The following is a 23,401-nucleotide window of genomic DNA, read 5'->3' on the forward strand; positions in this document are numbered from 1 at the left end:
CAGTCTCAATTTGTCTGGCCTTTTCACTATGACCAGATTGCTAATCCAGTCCGTGGGTCGAGTGACTGTGGTCAAGTGCCCATCTTCTTCATATTTATCCAGCTGTGCTTTAACAGCTGCCTTCAGGGCCACTGGAACGTTCCTGGGAGCACACTGCACCGGCGCCACCGTGCTGTCCAGCTCAAAGTGAATATCACCGGGCAGAGACTCAACAGGGCTGGTGAACACATCATGGTAGGTGCTGACGAGCCACTCTTTGGTCAGTGACACCTTCCTGCAGTGCTCCACTTTATTCAGCTCCTCAGGAATGGTGAAGCGTATCAGACCAAGCCTCTCACATGTCTCCCCCGAAAGCAAGGGCCTCTGGCCAGTATGTACGACTTCAAAGTCCAGTCTGTGCGTCTTACCCCTAATGACGCATTGTGTGCTGTACACCCCCAACGAGCTCATCCACTCACTGTTGTAAAGTTTCAGTTTGATGAAGCTCTTCTGAAGGGGTGTTCTAGGTGCCAGTCTTGACTTGTCCTTGATGCTCATCACATTGCATGTGGCTCCCGAGTCGAGCTGGCACCTTTGGAGGCCTTTTTGCAGTGGTAGGTTGACAAACCACTTTTTACCTTGAGTGTTCACAGCCCCCACACTCTCTACTGTGTACACGTCTCTCTCCTCCCGGTCGCTGTCCTCCCGTTCCCCTGGCCATGGGTCATCCACAGCATTTAACTGGCGAGCCTGCTGGCCTCTTTTCATGCAAACTTTTGCAAAATGGTTAGCCGTGCCACATGAACGGCATGATTTACCAAAGGCGGGGCACTGGTCACGCCCACGTTTGTGCCGTGTGCCACAGTACTTGCATTCACCAGTGTCTCTCATGTTCTGTGGCTGTGCCGATGTGTTGGCCTCGGATGGCCTGCTGGCAGGCCTCCGTCCATATCGCTGCCCTTGTGTGGCGTTAACGCTGTCCCCAGGCCCGGAGCTGCCGCTGCCCAGAGACATGGTCTTTAACCTACTGTCCATGACCTCAGCTGCTCGACAAATACTGATGGCCTGATCCAATTTAAGGTCCTTTTCTCTTAATAAGCGCCGTCTAGCGCCCTCATCAGTTATCCGTAGGACAATACTGTCTCTTATGAGTTCATCTTTAATAGCTCCATATTCACAAGAGGCAGCCTTTTCTCTCAGTCTTGTAACAAAAGCATCAAACAGCTCTCCATCCTCCTGTTTCAAGTTGCCAAAAACGTACCTCTCGAATATCACGTTCTTAGCCGGTGTGAAGTATTGCTGCAGTGCTGTCAGAATAGCCCCCACATCTTTTTGTTGCGCCACGGTGAGTCCCAGGTTGTGTTTGTAAATATGACGACAGTCGTTCCCCATTAACCGTCTGAGCGCCGCCGCCTGTACTGGCTTTTCCTTCTCGCTGAGCCCGGTCGCAAGCAGATAGTCCTCGAACTCTGCTTGAAAGCTCACCCAGTTGCCGTGAATGTCTCCCGTCATCTTCATTGGCTCCGGAGGCGGAATGCTGGATGCCATTGTCGCCACAAACTCTCACCCAAACAACACATAAACGTCCGCTGTTATTGCAAACAGCTGTTTCGGGCCGTATATAAATCCTCTTTGGGTCCTCCTAGTTCCACTTCTGACACCATGTTTGTAAGTGTAGCTGTACAATAAAAGAGTCGAGTCGCGCTGGTTCTTAATGCCGTGTATTGCCAAGCAACAAGTAAACAAACCACACCTTCCCCAGGAAGTGAGACACGTCATATCATACAGGCACCGGCCCAGCACGCCCACAAGGCGGAGCTGTAGCCCAGCCTGTAACAGTTAACCCTTCCACTACCACACTACAGAAGGTTAACCCTTTCATTAGCACACTACAGACGGTTAACCTTTCACTACCACACTACAGACGGTTAACCTTTCACTACCACACTACAGAAGGTTAACCCTTCCACTACCACACTACAGAAGGTTAACCCTTTCACTACCACACTACAGAAGGTTAACCCTTTCACTACCACACTACAGAAGGTTAACCTTTTCACTACCACACTACAGAAGGTTAACCTTTCACTACCACACTACAGAAGGTTAACCCTTTCACTACCATACTACAGAAGGTTAACCTTTCACTACCACACTACAGAAGGTTAACCTTTTCACTACCACACTACAGAAGGTTAACCCTTTCACTACCACACTACAGAAGGTTAACCATTCACTACCACACTACAGAAGGTTAACCTTTCACTACCACACTACAGACGGTTAACCTTTCACTACCACACTACAGAAGGTTAACCTTTCACTACCACACTACAGAAGGTTAACCCTTTCACTACCACACTACAGACGGTTAACCTTTCACTACCACACTACAGAAGGTTAACCCTTTCACTACCACACTACAGAAGGTTAACCTTTCACTACCACACTACAGAAGGTTAACTTTTCACTACCACACTACAGAAAGTTAACCTTTCACTACCACACTACAGAAGGTTAACCTTTCACTACCACACTACAGAAGGTTAACCTTTCACTACCACACTACAGAAGGTTAACCTTTCACTATCACACTACAGACGGTTAACCTTTCACTACCACACTACAGAAGGTTAACCTTTCACTACCACACTACAGAAGGTTAACCTTTCACTATCACACTACAGAAGGTTAACCCTTTCACTACCACACTACAGAAGGTTAACCTTTTCACTACCACACTACAGAAGGTTAACCTTTCACTACCACACTACAGAAGGTTAACCTTTCACTACCACACTACAGAAGGTTAACCTTCCACTACCACACTACAGAAGGTTAACCATTCACTACCACACTACAGAAGGTTAACCCTTTCACTACCACACTACAGACGGTTAACCTTTCACTGCCACACTACAGAAGGTTAACCTTTCACTACCACACTACAGAAGGTTAACCCTTTCATTAGCACACTACAGACGGTTAACCTTTCACTACCACACTACAGAAGGTTAACCTTTCACTACCACACTACAGAAGGTTAACCTTTCACTATCACACTACAGAAGGTTAACCCTTTCACTACCACACTACATAAGGTTAACCTTTTCACTACCACACTACAGAAGGTTAACCTTTCACTACCACACTATAGAAGGTTAACCATTCACTACCACACTACAGAGGTTAACCCTTTCACTACCACACTACAGAAGGTTAACCTTTCACTACCACACTACAGAAGGTTAACCTTCCACTACCACACTACAGAAGGTTAACCTTTTCACTACCACACTACAGAAGGTTAACCCTTTCACTACCCCACTACAGAAGGTTAACCTTTCACTACCACACTACAGAAGGTTAACCTTCCACTACCACACTACAGAAGGTTAACCCTTTCACTACCACACTACAGAAGGTTAACCTTCCACTACCACACTACAGAAGGTTAACCCTTTCACTACCACACTACAGAAGGTTAACCTTTCACTACCACACTACAGAAGGTTAACCTTTCACTACCACCCTACAGAAGGTTAACCCTTTCACTACCACACTACAGACGGTTAACCTTTCACTACCACACTGCAGAAGGTTAACGCCCTACCCAAAGCTGTAAAGGAATGTGAATCCCTGCCCACATTCAAAACCGCTCTTAAAGAGCACCTACGGGAGGCTGCAATTCAAAACTGGCCACCGTAAATGCCCAAAACCCCCACCACCTCCTAATAGACAGTCTCCTCCCCACCGCATGTATATATTCCCTCCCCGCCGTATGTATATTTCCCTCCCACCCACCCACCCCCTCCTAATGTACAGTCCCCTCCCCATCATATGTATATACTCTGTCAGGATCTAGGGGTAACAGTACTGTATATTTGAATACCGCTTATGTCACAAATGTATCAGTACTAAATACCTATATGTCCCTATGCCATAAATGTCATGTATGTTGTGTATGTCATAAATGTCTATATGAATTGAAAATGGGGGACCCTGATGGAAACAAGACAAACGTCTTTCTCTGGTCTGCATCCCCTTAACAATTGTATGTATTGAGCCGTACTGTATTGTACCCATTCTGCAATCTGTTAAATAAAGTTTTCATTCATTCATTCATTCATTCATTCATTCATTCATTCATTCATTCATCCATTCATTCATTCATTCATTCATTCATTCATTCATTCATTCATTCATTCACTACCACACTACAGAAGGTTAACCTTTCACTACCACACTACAGAAGGTTAACCTTTCACTACCACACTACAGAAGGTTAACCTTTCACTACCACACTACAGAAGGTTAACCTTTCACTACCACACTACAGAAGGTTAACCTTTCACTACCACACTACAGAAGGTTAACCCGGTCACTACCACACTACAGAAGGTTAACCCGGTCACTACCACACTACAGAAGGTTAACCTTTCACTACCACACTACAGAAGGTTAACCTTTCACTACCACACTACAGAAGGTTAACCCTTTAACTACCACACTACAGAAGGTTAACCTTTCACTACCACACTACAGAAGGTTAACCCTTTAACTACCACACTACAGAAGGTTAACCCTTTCACTACCACACTACAGAAGGTTAACCTTTCACTACCACACTACAGAAGGTTAACCCTTTAACTACCACACTACAGAAGGTTAACCCTTTCACTACCACACTACAGAAGGTTAACCTTTCACTACCACACTACAGAAGGTTAACCCTTTAACTACCACACTACAGAAGGTTAACCCTTTCACTACCACACTACAGAAGGTTAAACCTTTCACTACCACACTACAGAAGGTTAACCCTTTCACTACCGCACTACAGAAGGTTAAACCTTTAACTACCACACTACAGAAGGTTAAACCTTTAACTACCACACTACAGAAGGTTAAACCTTTCACTACCACACTACAGAAGGTTAACCTTTCACTACCACACTACAGAAGGTTAACCTTTCACTACCACACTACAGAAGGTTAACCATTCACTACCACACTACAGAAGGTTAACCCTTTCACTACCACACTACAGACGGTTAACCTTTCACTACCACACTACAGAAGGTTAACCTTTCACTACCAACCTACAGAAGGTTAACCCTTTCATTAGCACACTACAGACGGTTAACCTTTCACTACCACACTACAGAAGGTTAACCTTTCACTACCACACTACAGAAGGTTAACCTTTCACTATCACACTACAGAAGGTTAACCCTTTCACTACCACACTACAGAAGGTTAACCTTTTCACTACCACACTACAGAAGGTTAACCTTTCACTACCACACTACAGAAGGTTAACCATTCACTACCACACTACAGAGGTTAACCCTTTCACTACCACACTACAGAAGGTTAACCTTTCACTACCACACTACAGAAGGTTAACCTTCCACTACCACACTACAGAAGGTTAACCTTTTCACTACCACACTACAGAAGGTTAACCCTTTCACTACCACACTACAGAAGGTTAACCTTTCACTACCACACTACAGAAGGTTAACCTTCCACTACCACACTACAGAAGGTTAACCCTTTCACTACCACACTACAGAAGGTTAACCTTCCACTACCACACTACAGAAGGTTAACCCTTTCACTACCACACTACAGAAGGTTAACCTTCCACTACCACATTACAGAAGGTTAACCTTTCACTACCACCCTACAGAAGGTTAACCCTTTCACTACCACACTACAGACGGTTAACCTTTCACTACCACACTGCAGAAGGTTAACGCCCTACCCAAAGCTGTAAAGGAATGTGAATCCCTGCCCACATTCAAAACCGCTCTTAAAGAGCACCTACGGGAGGCTGCAATTCAAAACTGGCCACCGTAAATGCCCAAAACCCCCACCACCTCCTAATAGACAGTCTCCTCCCCACCGCATGTATATATTCCCTCCCCGCCGTATGTATATTTCCCTCCCACCCACCCACCCCCTCCTAATGTACAGTCCCCTCCCCATCATATGTATATACTCTGTCAGGATCTAGGGGTAACAGTACTGTATATTTGAATACCGCTTATGTCACAAATGTATCAGTACTAAATACCTATATGTCCCTATGCCATAAATGTCATGTATGTTGTGTATGTCATAAATGTCTATATGAATTGAAAATGGGGGACCCTGATGGAAACAAGACAAACGTCTTTCTCTGGTCTGCATCCCCTTAACAATTGTATGTATTGAGCCGTACTGTATTGTACCCATTCTGCAATCTGTTAAATAAAGTTTTCATTCATTCATTCATTCATTCATTCATTCATTCATTCATTCATTCATTCATTCATTCATTCATTCACTACCACACTACAGAAGGTTAACCTTTCACTACCACACTACAGAAGGTTAACCTTTCACTACCACACTACAGAAGGTTAACCTTTCACTACCACACTACAGAAGGTTAACCTTTCACTACCACACTACAGAAGGTTAACCTTTCACTACCACACTACAGAAGGTTAACCCGGTCACTACCACACTACAGAAGGTTAACCCGGTCACTACCACACTACAGAAGGTTAACCTTTCACTACCACACTACAGAAGGTTAACCTTTCACTACCACACTACAGAAGGTTAACCCTTTAACTACCACACTACAGAAGGTTAACCTTTCACTACCACACTACAGAAGGTTAACCCTTTAACTACCACACTACAGAAGGTTAACCCTTTCACTACCACACTACAGAAGGTTAACCTTTCACTACCACACTACAGAAGGTTAACCCTTTCACTACCACACTACAGAAGGTTAACCTTTCACTACCACACTACAGAAGGTTAACCCTTTAACTACCACACTACAGAAGGTTAACCCTTTCACTACCACACTACAGAAGGTTAAACCTTTCACTACCACACTACAGAAGGTTAACCCTTTCACTACCACACTACAGAAGGTTAAACCTTTAACTACCACACTACAGAAGGTTAACCCTTTCACTACCACACTACAGAAGGTTAAACCTTTCACTACCACACTACAGAAGGTTAACCTTTCACTACCGCACTACAGAAGGTTAACCTTTCACTACCACACTACAGAAGGTTAACCCTTCACTACCACACTGCAGAAGGTTAACCCTTTCACTACCACACTACAGACGGTTAACCTTTCACTACCACACTGCAGAAGGTTAACCATTTCACTACCACACTACAGAAGGTTAACCCTTTCACTACCACACTACAGGAGGTCTACAAACCGTCTGTAGGGTGGTAGTGAAAGGTTAACCTTCTGTAGTGTGGTTGTGAAAGGGTTAACCCTTTCTCGTGTGGCAGTGAAAGGGTTAACCTTCTGTAGTGTGGTAGTGAAAGGTTAACCTTCTGTAGTGTGGTAGTGAAAGGGTTAACCTTCTGTATCGTCGCAGTGAAAGGGTTAACCTTCTGTAGTATTGTCGCAGTGAAAGGGTTAACCTTCTGTATCGTCGCAGTGAAAGGGTTAACCTTATGTAGTATTGTCGCAGTGAAAGGGTTAACCTTCTGTAGTGTGGTAGTGAAAGGGTTAACCTTCTGTAGTATTGTCACAGTGAAAGGGTTAACCTTCTGTAGTGTGGCAGTGAAAGGGTTAACCTTCTGTAGTATTGTCGCAGTGAAAGGGTTAACCTTCTGTAGTATTGTCGCAGTGAAAGGGTTAACCTTCTGTAGTATTGTCGCAGTGAAAGGGTTAACCTTATGTAGTATTGTCGCAGTGAAAGGGTTAACCTTCTGTAGTGTGGTAGTGAAAGGGTTAACCTTCTGTAGTATTGTCGCAGTGAAAGGGTTAACCTTCTGTAGTGTGGTAGTGAAAGGGTTAACCTTCTGTAGTATTGTCGCAGTGAAAGGGTTAAGCCGAGTCAGACGCTACGGAGTCGACACATGAATCCTCTCCCTCCAGTCACCTTCTGATTGAATCTTGTCCCCCCCCCCCCCCCCCCCCCCTCTGTATCGTTGCCATAGCTACAAGCGCGTGGTGACGCCTCGACGCGCGGGCACGGCGGTGGTGGTGTGCTGGCTGGTGGCCCTGGCGGTGGGCCTCACGGCCATGCTGGGCTGGAACAACCTGCGGCATCTCCGTGACAACGGCTCGGTGACGGACAGCAGCCTGCTGGTCACCTGTCAGTTCGAGAACGTCATCAGCATGGACTACATGGTGTACTTCAACTTCCTGGGCTGGGTGCTCCCGCCCCTGCTGCTCATGCTGCTCATCTACGCCGAGATCTTCCACATGATCCACAGGCAGCTCAGCAGGAAGGTCATTACGTCACGTTCTTATTTTATAGATTATAGATGAGCCCTTTCACTGCCACACTACGGAAGGTTAACCCTTTACTATCACACTACCGACAGGTTAACCTTCTGTAGTGTGATAGTAAAGGGTTAACCTTCTGTAGTGTGGCAGTGAAACGGTTAACCTTCTGTGTATTTGTCGCAGTGAAAGGGTTAACCGTTTGGTAGTGCGGCAGTGAAAGGGTTAAATTAGATTTAGATTATTGGATGATTAGATTATATATTGTAACTAGTGCTGTCAATAGATTTAAAAAACAGATTCACCTCCCCACACTTCCCTGTGTCGCGTTCGTCCAGACAGGGTTGTCCTCTTAGTCCCGGACTGTTTGCTCTATCTCTAGAACCTTTGGCACAGTATATAAGACAATCCCAATCCATAGAGCCGATTTCAATTAAGGGCACACAGCATCATATCAGTTTATATGCGGACGATGTAATAATGTTCATGCAAAACCCTACCACCTCACTGCCTCATCTTCTCAAGGTAATAGATGATTTTGGCAATCTATCGGGATTTAAGATAAACTGGCCAAAATCGGCCTTCCTTCCACTCAATGTGACTGCAAAGGCTACCTCACTCCCAGTAAATATACCAATGGTAGAACACTTTAGATGTCTTGGAGTTGAAATATTCCCCACTATATGCCAAACGGTGAAGTATAATTATACCGGATTCCTAGATAGGATCACAAACGACTTCGGCAGGTGGTCAAAACTAAAAAACTCAGTACAGGCCCGAGCATCAATAGTTAAGATGGATGTTTTACCTAGAATCAACTTTTTCAGCTCGATGTTGCCGTTACCCCCCCCCCCCCCCCCCCCCTGTTGGTTACTGGCAAAAATTACACTCCGCCGCATATACATTTATTTGGAACAACAAACCTCCACGAATAAAAAGATCCACTGCACAGAGAAATAAAGCCGACGGGGGTTTAGCATTTCCAGACTTCAGCTACTATTTTAAAGCGTTCTCTTTAAGACCACTGATCACCTGGTTTGATTCTCAAGCATCTGTATCCTGGAGACCATTAGAGGAGAACATAGTGGCACCACATAGACTGCAGGATATAGTATACACCAACTTATCAATTAAGCAATGCAACTTGAAATTTAGCCCTCTTATTACACATGTGATCCGGATATGGCGTGACACACAGAAAAAATTTACTAACCAACATAAATGGCACAGTCATTCTCCCCTATTTAATAACAATTCACTCCTTATTGCACAACAACCTATCAGATTTACCAAATGGGAAAAGAAGGGCATACATACATTGGGGGATGTCTTCAACGACCGGGGTTTTTGCAGCTATAAAGATATATCTAACAAATTGAACCTCACCTACTCCACTTATTATTTCTATCTACAATTAAGAGCAGCTTTAAGGGCTCATCGAGTCCCATTAAAGGTGCCACTTGAGCACCACAGATATCACAAATTCTTTTATGGAAAGGAGACATCGAGAGGCTTCGTCTCTGACTTTTATCGTCACTTACTTACGTCCTCATATGATGTCCTTCCTCTAGACTTAGTCTGGAGGAAGGATATACCAAACTTGGAAGTAGATTTTGATTGGGATGAAGTTTGGGCAAACGTACGGCTGTCATCACGCAACCCGGATCATCAACAGATTAATCTTAAATTTATTCATAGGACTTACTTAACTCCTAGACGTTTGCACCTGATGGGGCTCAAACAAGACTCTCGATGCTCCTTATGTTTAAACGGTGATATTGGTACATTTATGCATATGTATTGGGAATGCCCTCCTGTTAAGATATTCTGGGAAGAAGTAACCACGCAATTATCAGAATTTTTAGAGCGAGCAAGAGCATATGTATTGTATTGTATTTATTATGTGTATATCTTTTAATCTACATTTATTTTGATTTAAGTACTGGACTGTCATTATTGTTATTATTATGTCGGTCATAGTCCTGTGATTTATTGTGGATTTCTACTGTTAATGTATTGTGTGTCTAGTTTTATGTTAAAAAAGGGTAAATAAAAAACATTAGTTAAAAAAAAAATAGATTTAAAAAAAATTAACTAATTAATCTCACAATTTTCTGTAATTAATTTAGATTAAAAATCGCATTTTTCTACTTAAGACCGAAGCTTGTAACAGATATTTACTTGAGTAAAATCATGGAATTAATGTAAAATCAACACAAAGAAAGTATATTTAGATTCAAAGACTATTTTAATAACTTTCTTTGAATACAGTTTCTCTCCTGTGAAATACAAATGTTCAACAAAACCATCAACATTGACTCAGCTAGACCTCTCTCTTATATCTGCAGCGCTAACGGAAATAAAAACAACCCAGGCCCGTGTTAAAGTGCAGATTGGCTTAGAGGACGATAATGTCTTGTATGAACTACCAATAATATAAATCATATTAACAACAAAAATGTATTCCATCTTCATGTCAGATGATTTTCAAAAAGGTGCATGAGTCAATGCAAAAAAAGAACAAGCAAATATACTGTTCAGAATGTTGAAACATTTTTACTCCATAGATTAATCTAGATTAAAAGAAAATTAACGCTTTAAATAATTTAAATCAATCTCCAAAGTTAAAGCATTAACTTTGACAGCCCTAATTGTAACTATTTATTGTAGGGCAAATATAACAGAGGGCATACATACCCTCATCTCACACCTTGTTGTCCATTATGCACATGTCCAGAGTTAATTATATTGATTTGTTATATTGTTTACACTGCTTTTTTATTCTATTACATTTTTTACTTCTCCACTGTACTATAATTATGTCACCTGTAGCATGTCTTATATTACCTGTACCCCCCCCTCCCCCCCATGCTGCTATGATGCCTGCATTTCCCCAAGGGGATCAATAAAGGAATATCTTAGTTTAGGCCTTTAGCAGAACGCTCTTATCCACTTACAGGAAGGGTACAACTCTTTACTTACAGGTTCTGCAGTCAGCAGGAAGGGTACAACTCTTTACTTACAGGTTCTGCAGTCAGCAGGAAGGGTACAACTCTTTACTTACAGGTTCTGCAGTCGGCAGGAAGGGTACAACTCTTTACTTACAGGTTCTGCAGTCTGCAGGAAGGGTACAACTCTTTACTTACAGGTTCTGCAGTCGGCAGGAAGGGTACAACTCTTTACTTACAGGTTCTGCAGTCGGCAGGAAGGGTACAACTCTTTACTTACAGGTTCTGCAGTCAGCAGGAAGGGTACAACTCTTTACTTACAGGTGCTGTAGTCTGCAGGAAGGGTACAACTCTTTACTTACAGGTTCTGCAGTCAGCAGGAAGGGTACAACTCTTTACTTACAGGTTCTGCAGTCAGCAGGAAGGGTACAACTCTTTACTTACAGGTTCTGCAGTCAGCAGGAAGGGTACAACTCTTTACTTACAGGTTCTGCAGTCGGCAGGAAGGGTACAACTCTTTACTTACAGGTTCTGCAGTCGGCAGGAAGGGTACAACTCTTTACTTACAGGTTCTGCAGTCAGCAGGAAGGGTACAACTCTTTACTTACAGGTTCTGTAGTCAGCAGGAAGGGTACAACTCTTTACTTACAGGTTCTGTAGTCGGCAGGAAGGGTACAACTCTTTACTTACAGGTTCTGTAGTCGGCAGGAAGGGTACAACTCTTTACTTACAGGTTCTGCAGTCAGCAGGAAGGGTACAACTCTTTACTTACAGGTTCTGTAGTCAGCAGGAAGGGTACAACTCTTTACTTACAGGTTCTGTAGTCGGCAGGAAGGGTACAACTCTTTACTTACAGGTTCTGCAGTCGGCAGGAAGGGTACAACTCTTTACTTACAGGTTCTGTAGTCGGCAGGAAGGGTACAACTCTTTACTTACAGGTTCTGTAGTCGGCAGGAAGGGTACAACTCTTTACTTACAGGTTCTGTAGTCAGCAGGAAGGGTACAACTCTTTACTTACAGGTTCTGTAGTCAGCAGGAAGGGTACAACTCTTTACTTACAGGTTCTGCAGTCGGCAGGAAGGGTACAACTCTTTACTTACAGGTTCTGCAGTCAGCAGGAAGGGTACAACTCTTTACTTACAGGTTCTGCAGTCGGCAGGAAGGGTACAACTCTTTACTTACAGGTTCTGTAGTCGGCAGGAAGGGTACAACTCTTTACTTACAGGTTCTGTAGTCAGCAGGAAGGGTACAACTCTTTACTTACATGTTCTGTAGTCAGCAGGAAGGGTACAACTCTTTACTTACAGGTTCTGTAGTCAGCAGGAAGGGTACAACTCTTTACTTACAGGTTCTGCAGTCAGCAGGAAGGGTACAACTCTTTACTTACAGGTTCTGTAGTCGGCAGGAAGGGTACAACTCTTTACTTACAGATTCTGTAGTCAGCAGGAGGGGTACAACTCTTTACTTACAGGTTCTGCAGTCAGCAGGAAGGGTACAACTCTTTACTTACAGGTTCTGTAGTCAGCAGGAAGGGTACAACTCTTTACTTACAGGTTCTGTAGTCTGCAGGAAGGGTACAACTCTTTACTTACAGGTTCTGCAGTCAGCAGGAAGGGTACAACTCTTTACTTACAGGTTCTGTAGTCAGCAGGAAGGGTACAACTCTTTACTTACAGGTTCTGTAGTCAGCAGGAAGGGTACAACTCTTTACTTACAGGTTCTGCAGTCAGCAGGAAGGGTACAACTCTTTACTTACAGGTTCTGTAGTCAGCAGGAAGGGTACAACTCTTTACTTACAGGTTCTGCAGTCGGCAGGAAGGGTACAACTCTTTACTTACAGGTTCTGCAGTCGGCAGGAAGGGTACAACTCTTTACTTACAGGTTCTGCAGTCAGCAGGAAGGGTACAACTCTTTACTTACAGGTTCTGTAGTCAGCAGGAAGGGTACAACTCTTTACTTACAGGTTCTGCAGTCAGCAGGAAGGGTACAACTCTTTACTTACAGGTTCTGCAGTCAGCAGGAAGGGTACAACTCTTTACTTACAGGTTCTGCAGTCAGCAGGAAGGGTACAACTCTTTACTTACAGGTTCTGCAGTCAGCAGGAAGGGTACAACTCTTTACTTACAGGTTCTGTAGTCTGCAGGAAGGGTACAACTCTTTACTTACAGGTTCTGCAGTCAGCAGGAAGGGTACAACTCTTTACTTACAGGTTCTGCAGTCAGCAGGAAGGGTACAACTCTTTACTTACAGGTTCTGCAGTCAGCAGGAAGGGTACAACTCTTTACTTACAGGTTCTGTAGTCAGCAGGAAGGGTACAACTCTTTACTTACAGGTTCTGCAGTCAGCAGGAAGGGTACAACTCTTTACTTACAGGTTCTGTAGTCAGCAGGAAGGGTACAACTCTTTACTTACAGGTTCTGTAGTCAGCAGGAAGGGTACAACTCTTTACTTACAGGTTCTGTAGTCAGCAGGAAGGGTACAACTCTTTACTTACAGGTTCTGTAGTCAGCAGGAAGGGTACAACTCTTTACTTACAGGTTCTGCAGTCAGCAGGAAGGGTACAACTCTTTACTTACAGGTTCTGTAGTCAGCAGGAAGGGTACAACTCTTTACTTACAGGTTCTGCAGTCAGCAGGAAGGGTACAACTCTTTACTTACAGGTTCTGTAGTCAGCAGGAAGGGTACAACTCTTTACTTACAGGTTCTGCAGTCAGCAGGAAGGGTACAACTCTTTACTTACAGGTTCTGTAGTCGGCAGGAAGGGTACAACTCTTTACTTACAGGTTCTGTAGTCAGCAGGAAGGGTACAACTCTTTACTTACAGGTTCTGTAGTCAGCAGGAAGGGTACAACTCTTTACTTACAGGTTCTGCAGTCAGCAGGAAGGGTACAACTCTTTACTTACAGGTTCTGTAGTCGGCAGGAAGGGTACAACTCTTTACTTACAGGTTCTGCAGTCAGCAGGAAGGGTACAACTCTTTACTTACAGGTTCTGCAGTCAGCAGGAAGGGTACAACTCTTTACTTACAGGTTCTGCAGTCAGCAGGAAGGGTACAACTCTTTACTTACAGGATCTGCAGTCAGCAGGAAGGGTACAACTCTTTACTTACAGGTTCTGTAGTCGGCAGGAAGGGTACAACTCTTTACTTACAGGTTCTGCAGTCAGCAGGAAGGGTACAACTCTTTACTTACAGGTTCTGCAGTCAGCAGGAAGGGTACAACTCTTTACTTACAGGTTCTGTAGTCTGCAGGAAGGGTACAACTCTTTACTTACAGGTTCTGTAGTCAGCAGGAAGGGTACAACTCTTTACTTACAGGTTCTGCAGTCAGCAGGAAGGGTACAACTCTTTACTTACAGGTTCTGCAGTCGGCAGGAAGGGTACAACTCTTTACTTACAGGTTCTGTAGCCAGCAGGAAGGGTACAACTCTTTACTTACAGGTTCTGTAGTCAGCAGGAAGGGTACAACTCTTTACTTACAGGTTCTGTAGTCAGCAGGAAGGGTACAACTCTTTACTTACAGGTTCTGTAGTCAGCAGGAAGGGTACAACTCTTTACTTACAGGTTCTGCAGTCGGCAGGAAGGGTACAACTCTTTACTTACAGGTTCTGTAGTCAGCAGGAAGGGTACAACTCTTTACTTACAGGTTCTGTAGTCAGCAGGAAGGGTACAACTCTTTACTTACAGGTTCTGCAGTCAGCAGGAAGGGTACAACTCTTTACTTACAGGTTCTGTAGTCAGCAGGAAGGGTACAACTCTTTACTTACAGGTTCTGTAGTCAGCAGGAAGGGTACAACTCTTTACTTACAGGTTCTGTAGTCAGCAGGAAGGGTACAACTCTTTACTTACAGGTTCTGTAGTCAGCAGGAAGGGTACAACTCTTTACTTACAGGTTCTGCAGTCAGCAGGAAGGGTACAACTCTTTACTTACAGGTTCTGCAGTCAGCAGGAAGGGTACAACTCTTTACTTACAGGTTCTGTAGTCAGCAGGAAGGGTACAACTCTTTACTTACAGGTTCTGCAGTCAGCAGGAAGGGTACAACTCTTTACTTACAGGTTCTGTAGTCAGCAGGAAGGGTACAACTCTTTACTTACAGGTTCTGTAGTCAGCAGGAAGGGTACAACTCTTTACTTACAGGTTCTGTAGTCAGCAGGAAGGGTACAACTCTTTACTTACAGGTTCTGTAGTCAGCAGGAAGGGTACAACTCTTTACTTACAGGTTCTGCAGTCAGCAGGAAGGGTACAACTCTTTACTTACAGGTTCTGTAGTCAGCAGGAAGGGTACAACTCTTTACTTACAGGTTCTGCAGTCAGCAGGAAGGGTACAACTCTTTACTTACAGGTTCTGTAGTCAGCAGGAAGGGTACAACTCTTTACTTACAGGTTCTGCAGTCAGCAGGAAGGGTACAACTCTTTACTTACAGGTTCTGTAGTCGGCAGGAAGGGTACAACTCTTTACTTACAGGTTCTGTAGTCAGCAGGAAGGGTACAACTCTTTACTTACAGGTTCTGTAGTCAGCAGGAAGGGTACAACTCTTTACTTACAGGTTCTGCAGTCGGCAGGAAGGGTACAACTCTTTACTTACAGGTTCTGTAGTCAGCAGGAAGGGTACAACTCTTTACTTACAGGTTCTGCAGTCGGCAGGAAGGGTACAACTCTTTACTTACAGGTTCTGTAGTCAGCAGGAAGGGTACAACTCTTTACTTACAGGTTCTGCAGTCAGCAGGAAGGGTACAACTCTTTACTTACAGGTTCTGTAGTCAGCAGGAAGGGTACAACTCTTTACTTACAGGTTCTGCAGTCAGCAGGAAGGGTACAACTCTTTACTTACAGGTTCTGCAGTCAGCAGGAAGGGTACAACTCTTTACTTACAGGTTCTGTAGTCGGCAGGAAGGGTACAACTCTTTACTTACAGGTTCTGCAGTCAGCAGGAAGGGTACAACTCTTTACTTACAGGTTCTGTAGTCGGCAGGAAGGGTACAACTCTTTACTTACAGGTTCTGCAGTCAGCAGGAAGGGTACAACTCTTTACTTACAGGTTCTGCAGTCAGCAGGAAGGGTACAACTCTTTACTTACAGGTTCTGCAGTCAGCAGGAAGGGTACAACTCTTTACTTACAGGATCTGCAGTCAGCAGGAAGGGTACAACTCTTTACTTACAGGTTCTGTAGTCGGCAGGAAGGGTACAACTCTTTACTTACAGGTTCTGCAGTCAGCAGGAAGGGTACAACTCTTTACTTACAGGTTCTGCAGTCAGCAGGAAGGGTACAACTCTTTACTTACAGGTTCTGTAGTCTGCAGGAAGGGTACAACTCTTTACTTACAGGTTCTGTAGTCAGCAGGAAGGGTACAACTCTTTACTTACAGGTTCTGCATTCAGCAGGAAGGGTACAACTCTTTACTTACAGGTTCTGCAGTCGGCAGGAAGGGTACAACTCTTTACTTACAGGTTCTGTAGTCAGCAGGAAGGGTACAACTCTTTACTTACAGGTTCTGTAGTCAGCAGGAAGGGTACAACTCTTTACTTACAGGTTCTGTAGTCAGCAGGAAGGGTACAACTCTTTACTTACAGGTTCTGTAGTCAGCAGGAAGGGTACAACTCTTTACTTACAGGTTCTGCAGTCGGCAGGAAGGGTACAACTCTTTACTTACAGGTTCTGTAGTCAGCAGGAAGGGTACAACTCTTTACTTACAGGTTCTGCAGTCGGCAGGAAGGGTACAACTCTTTACTTACAGCTTCTGCAGTCGGCAGGAAGGGTACAACTCTTTACTTACAGGTTCTGCAGTCGGCAGGAAGGGTACAACTCTTTACTTACAGGTTATGTAGTCAGCAGGAAGGGTACAACTCTTTACTTACAGGTTCTGTAGACAGCAGGAAGGGTACAACTCTTTACTTACAGGTTCTGCAGTCAGCAGGAAGGGTACAACTCTTTACTTACAGGTTCTGCAGTCAGCAGGAAGGGTACAACTCTTTACTTACAGGTTCTGCAGTCGGCAGGAAGGGTACAACTCTTTACTTACAGGTTCTGCAGTCGGCAGGAAGGGTACAACTCTTTACTTACAGGTTCTGTAGTCGGCAGGAAGGGTACAACTCTTTACTTACAGGTTCTGCAGTCAGCAGGAAGGGTACAACTCTTTACTTACAGGTTCTGCAGTCAGCAGGAAGGGTACAACTCTTTACTTACAGGTTCTGCAGTCGGCAGGAAGGGTACAACTCTTTACTTACAGGTTCTGTAGTCAGCAGGAAGGGTACAACTCTTTACTTACAGGTTCTGTAGTCAGCAGGAAGGGTACAACTCTTTACTTACAGGTTCTGCAGTCAGCAGGAAGGGTACAACTCTTTACTTACAGGTTCTGCAGTCAGCAGGAAGGGTACAACTCTTTACTTACAGGTTCTGTAGTCAGCAGGAAGGGTACAACTCTTTACTTACAGGTTCTGCAGTCAGCAGGAAGGGTACAACTCTTTACTTACAGGTTCTGTAGTCGGCAGGAAGGGTACAACTCTTTACTTACAGGTTCTGTAGTCAGCAGGAAGGGTACAACTCTTTACTTACAGGTTCTGCAGTCAGCAGGAAGGGTACAACTCTTTACTTACAGGTTCTGTAGTCAGCAGGAAGGGTACAACTCTTTACTTACAGGTTCTGTAGTCAGCAGGAAGGGTACAACTCTTTACTTACAGGTTCTGCAGTCAGCAGGAAGGGTACAACTCTTTACTTACAGGTTCTGTAGTCGGCAGGAAGGGTACAACTCTTTACTTACAGGTTCTGCAGTCAGCAGGAAGGGTACAACTCTTTACTTACAGGTTCTGTAGTCAGCAGGAAGGGTACAACTCTTTACTTACAGGTTCTGTAGTCGGCAGGAAGGGTACAACTCTTTACTTACAGGTTCTGTAGTCTGCAGGAAGGGTACAACTCTTTACTTACAGGTTCTGCAGTCAGCAGGAAGGGTACAACTCTTTACTTACAGGTTCTGTAGTCAGCAGGAAGGGTACAACTCTTTACTTACAGGTTCTGTAGTCAGCAGGAAGGGTACAACTCTTTACTTACAGGTTCTGCAGTCAGCAGGAAGGGTACAACTCTTTACTTACAGGTTCTGTAGTCAGCAGGAAGGGTACAACTCTTTACTTACAGGTTCTGCAGTCGGCAGGAAGGGTACAACTCTTTACTTACAGGTTCTGCAGTCGGCAGGAAGGGTACAACTCTTTACTTACAGGTTCTGCAGTCAGCAGGAAGGGTACAACTCTTTACTTACAGGTTCTGTAGTCAGCAGGAAGGGTACAACTCTTTACTTACAGGTTCTGCAGTCAGCAGGAAGGGTACAACTCTTTACTTACAGGTTCTGCAGTCAGCAGGAAGGGTACAACTCTTTACTTACAGGTTCTGCAGTCAGCAGGAAGGGTACAACTCTTTACTTACAGGTTCTGCAGTCAGCAGGAAGGGTACAACTCTTTACTTACAGGTTCTGTAGTCTGCAGGAAGGGTACAACTCTTTACTTACAGGTTCTGCAGTCAGCAGGAAGGGTACAACTCTTTACTTACAGGTTCTGCAGTCAGCAGGAAGGGTACAACTCTTTACTTACAGGTTCTGCAGTCAGCAGGAAGGGTACAACTCTTTACTTACATGTTCTGTAGTCAGCAGGAAGGGTACAACTCTTTACTTACAGGTTCTGCAGTCAGCAGGAAGGGTACAACTCTTTACTTACAGGTTCTGTAGTCAGCAGGAAGGGTACAACTCTTTACTTACAGGTTCTGTAGTCAGCAGGAAGGGTACAACTCTTTACTTACAGGTTCTGTAGTCAGCAGGAAGGGTACAACTCTTTACTTACAGGTTCTGTAGTCAGCAGGAAGGGTACAACTCTTTACTTACAGGTTCTGCAGTCAGCAGGAAGGGTACAACTCTTTACTTACAGGTTCTGTAGTCAGCAGGAAGGGTACAACTCTTTACTTACAGGTTCTGCAGTCAGCAGGAAGGGTACAACTCTTTACTTACAGGTTCTGTAGTCAGCAGGAAGGGTACAACTCTTTACTTACAGGTTCTGCAGTCAGCAGGAAGGGTACAACTCTTTACTTACAGGTTCTGTAGTCGGCAGGAAGGGTACAACTCTTTACTTACAGGTTCTGTAGTCAGCAGGAAGGGTACAACTCTTTACTTACAGGTTCTGTAGTCAGCAGGAAGGGTACAACTCTTTACTTACAGGTTCTGCAGTCGGCAGGAAGGGTACAACTCTTTACTTACAGGTTCTGTAGTCAGCAGGAAGGGTACAACTCTTTACTTACAGGTTCTGCAGTCGGCAGGAAGGGTACAACTCTTTACTTACAGGTTCTGTAGTCAGCAGGAAGGGTACAACTCTTTACTTACAGGTTCTGCAGTCAGCAGGAAGGGTACAACTCTTTACTTACAGGTTCTGTAGTCAGCAGGAAGGGTACAACTCTTTACTTACAGGTTCTGCAGTCAGCAGGAAGGGTACAACTCTTTACTTACAGGTTCTGCAGTCAGCAGGAAGGGTACAACTCTTTACTTACAGGTTCTGTAGTCGGCAGGAAGGGTACAACTCTTTACTTACAGGTTCTGCAGTCAGCAGGAAGGGTACAACTCTTTACTTACAGGTTCTGCAGTCAGCAGGAAGGGTACAACTCTTTACTTACAGGTTCTGTAGTCGGCAGGAAGGGTACAACTCTTTACTTACAGGTTCTGCAGTCAGCAGGAAGGGTACAACTCTTTACTTACAGGTTCTGCAGTCAGCAGGAAGGGTACAACTCTTTACTTACAGGTTCTGCAGTCAGCAGGAAGGGTACAACTCTTTACTTACAGGTTCTGCAGTCAGCAGGAAGGGTACAACTCTTTACTTACAGGTTCTGTAGTCGGCAGGAAGGGTACAACTCTTTACTTACAGGTTCTGTAGTCAGCAGGAAGGGTACAACTCTTTACTTACAGGTTCTGCAGTCAGCAGGAAGGGTACAACTCTTTACTTACAGGTTCTGCAGTCAGCAGGAAGGGTACAACTCTTTACTTACAGGTTCTGCAGTCGGCAGGAAGGGTACAACTCTTTACTTACAGGTTCTGCAGTCGGCAGGAAGGGTACAACTATTTACTTACAGGTTCTGTAGTCGGCAGGAAGGGTACAACTCTTTACTTACAGGTTCTGCAGTCAGCAGGAAGGGTACAACTCTTTACTTACAGGTTCTGCAGTCAGCAGGAAGGGTACAACTCTTTACTTACAGGTTCTGCAGTCGGCAGGAAGGGTACAACTCTTTACTTACAGGTTCTGTAGTCAGCAGGAAGGGTACAACTCTTTACTTACAGGTTCTGTAGTCAGCAGGAAGGGTACAACTCTTTACTTACAGGTTCTGCAGTCAGCAGGAAGGGTACAACTCTTTACTTACAGGTTCTGCAGTCAGCAGGAAGGGTACAACTCTTTACTTACAGGTTCTGTAGTCAGCAGGAAGGGTACAACTCTTTACTTACAGGTGCTGCAGTCAGCAGGAAGGGTACAACTCTTTACTTACAGGTTCTGTAGTCGGCAGGAAGGGTACAACTCTTTACTTACAGGTTCTGTAGTCAGCAGGAAGGGTACAACTCTTTACTTACAGGTTCTGCAGTCAGCAGGAAGGGTACAACTCTTTACTTACAGGTTCTGTAGTCAGCAGGAAGGGTACAACTCTTTACTTACAGGTTCTGTAGTCAGCAGGAAGGGTACAACTCTTTACTTACAGGTTCTGCAGTCAGCAGGAAGGGTACAACTCTTTACTTACAGGTTCTGTAGTCGGCAGGAAGGGTACAACTCTTTACTTACAGGTTCTGCAGTCGGCAGGAAGGGTACAACTCTTTACTTACAGGTTCTGCAGTCGGCAGGAAGGGTACAACTCTTTACTTACAGGTTCTGCAGTCAGCAGGAAGGGTACAACTCTTTACTTACAGGTTCTGCAGTCGGCAGGAAGGGTACAACTCTTTACTTACAGGTTCTGCAGTCAGCAGGAAGGGTACAACTCTTTACTTACAGGTTCTGCAGTCAGCAGGAAGGGTACAACTCTTTACTTACAGGTTCTGCAGTCGGCAGGAAGGGTACAACTCTTTACTTACAGGTTCTGCAGTCAGCAGGAAGGGTTCATCAAACGGTGGTGAAAACAGTGTTGAAACGTATTATTCACTGGCTGTGAGATGTGAGCTGACGTGTCGCCGCGCGCGCTGTGCATGGCCGCCTAGTTATAGTTGAAAGTGGGGGTGCAAGATATTTTTTTATATGTTTTATTTATTTTAAGTTTTTTTTTATTGTTATTATTATAATTATTTTGGACAGGCAAGGGGTGGTTTGGAGGGGGTCCGGCACGACCCCCTCCATGGCCTTCAATCTTGACCAATAAAGCTGCTCTTTTCACTATAAAACTCAGTTTATATTGCAGTATGATAGCCAATTACTATAATAATAATATATTAATATATATATATATATACTATATTGATTTTTTGCTAATTTATTTTTATTAAATCAATCTCCTTTCAAATAGGCCAAGTTTTTAATAAGAAAGAGAAAAAAGATATATTTCCATTACCTGTAACTCTTGTGTCTCTTTCTCTCCTTCTCTGCCTCCTCCCTGAGTCTGCAGTGCACAGTCATGACATCGATCTCCAAAAAGAAAAGTAAAAGAAAAATGGAGGCCCCTCGTCACTAAAGGCCCACGGGCCGCGGCCGTCGTTAATCCGGCCCTGCTCGTCTGCCATATAGATAGCGTTAACGTTTGCAAATGAAGTCAACGTCATCCAGCTGACACCACATATCTAGATAACGTTAGCTAGTGGCTAGCACTAAAGCTAACGCCAACCAGAGGGAAACGTTATTATTATTTATTAGAGGATTTACGGTATGACCAGATCGCATTTCGGGACCGTGAAACACTTTTATTGTATTGCGTGGTAGAACCGTAGAATTTCTACCTCTCAATAGTAAAGACATGTCTAACATAATCCTTTTATTTGAACAACTTACTGGAAAAGCCTGCCTGCCTGCCACCAATATTATGACACACTCTGTGGGCTTTGATATTTACACTCAGCCTACCTGCAGGCTGTGCGCCAAGGTCTGCTGGGGATGGGAGGCACTGGATCAAACCATATGGGGCAGGGGGGGGGGGGGGGTCGCAATCTTTGGTAACTTAAAAACTTGTTATTAAGTGTCATTGCGTATTATTAATTTGATTGAAATTACGTAGTTATGGTTAGATTTATATATTGGGGGGGATATATCATATTTTTCATATGATCAAAAAGTGGGGGTGCAAAATCAGATGTTTGCCCCCCCAAGCTCAATAGTGGTGGGGCACCTGCTTCGACTGCTCCATTATGTAGGTGTCACACCATGACACCACATTAATCACACTATTAATTATAGTCAATACATTAGTCAACATGTCCACTGTGCTGGCCCGCACCGTCTGCGGGTGACCACCAGAGGGTGGTAGGAGACCATTGTTCACATCATGTCTGTGGTGTTCTCTCTCCCAGGTCTGACCTGACCTGGGAGTGTGACATAAGTTATGAACGATCCAGGTGTGAACGTACGCTTTTAAATCTGTGAATAAAACGATATGCTGACGATCTTCTCCTTTCTCCGTCTTCAGGTGACCGCCAGCCACACAGAGCCCCGGCGTTACTACGGCCGGGAGCTGAAGCTGGCCAAGTCGCTGGCCCTGGTCCTCTTCCTCTTCGCCATCAGTTGGCTCCCTCTCCACATCCTCAACTGCATCACCCTCTTCCTCCCGCTGTACGACAAGCCCATGTCCCTGATCTACGTGGCCATCCTCCTCACGCACGCCAACTCCGCCGTCAACCCCATCGTCTACGCCTTCCGCATCAAGAAATTCCGCACGGCGTTCCGGAAGATCTGGGAACAGTACCTGCTCTGTCGGGACCCAGTGGGCCGGCTGCCTCAGCGGGGCAGCCAGAGAGGACAGAGTCTGAGGCAGGCGGACGAAGACGACGATGTGTGATCCCTGGCGGCCCATTGGTTGTGGTGAACAGGTTGAAGGAGGGGCCTTGTTTCTAGGCTTTACCTCATTGGTGCACAGGAAGGAAAAGGACCCTCATCTATGGGAGTTACCAGGCGAAATAAATCGTAGAACGTTGCCTACATGGAAACAGTGGACTGGGGAACTCCGGGGTGGAACGGTTCTCGTGTAGCGGGGTTGTTTTCTCCCTATTTTAGAATGCAA

General features: G+C 44.6%; 1 protein-coding gene across 1 annotated transcript; it reads left to right on the plus strand.

Annotated features, from left to right (window-relative positions):
• Positions 1–1,693: 1,693 nt before the first annotated feature.
• Positions 1,694–23,179, plus strand: LOC311226800 (adenosine receptor A1-like; the record flags this gene model as incomplete). Its single annotated transcript, XM_084312204.1, has 3 exons — positions 1,694–1,698; positions 7,960–8,254; positions 22,811–23,179. 3 exons carry the CDS (start codon positions 1,694–1,696, stop codon positions 23,177–23,179), a joined length of 669 nt encoding a protein of 222 aa, XP_084168330.1.
• Positions 23,180–23,401: the final 222 nt, after the last annotated feature.

This window comes from Notolepis coatsorum, assembly GCF_963971535.1.
Source record: "Notolepis coatsorum genome assembly, chromosome: 4".
Lineage (NCBI taxonomy): Eukaryota > Metazoa > Chordata > Actinopteri > Aulopiformes > Paralepididae > Notolepis > Notolepis coatsorum.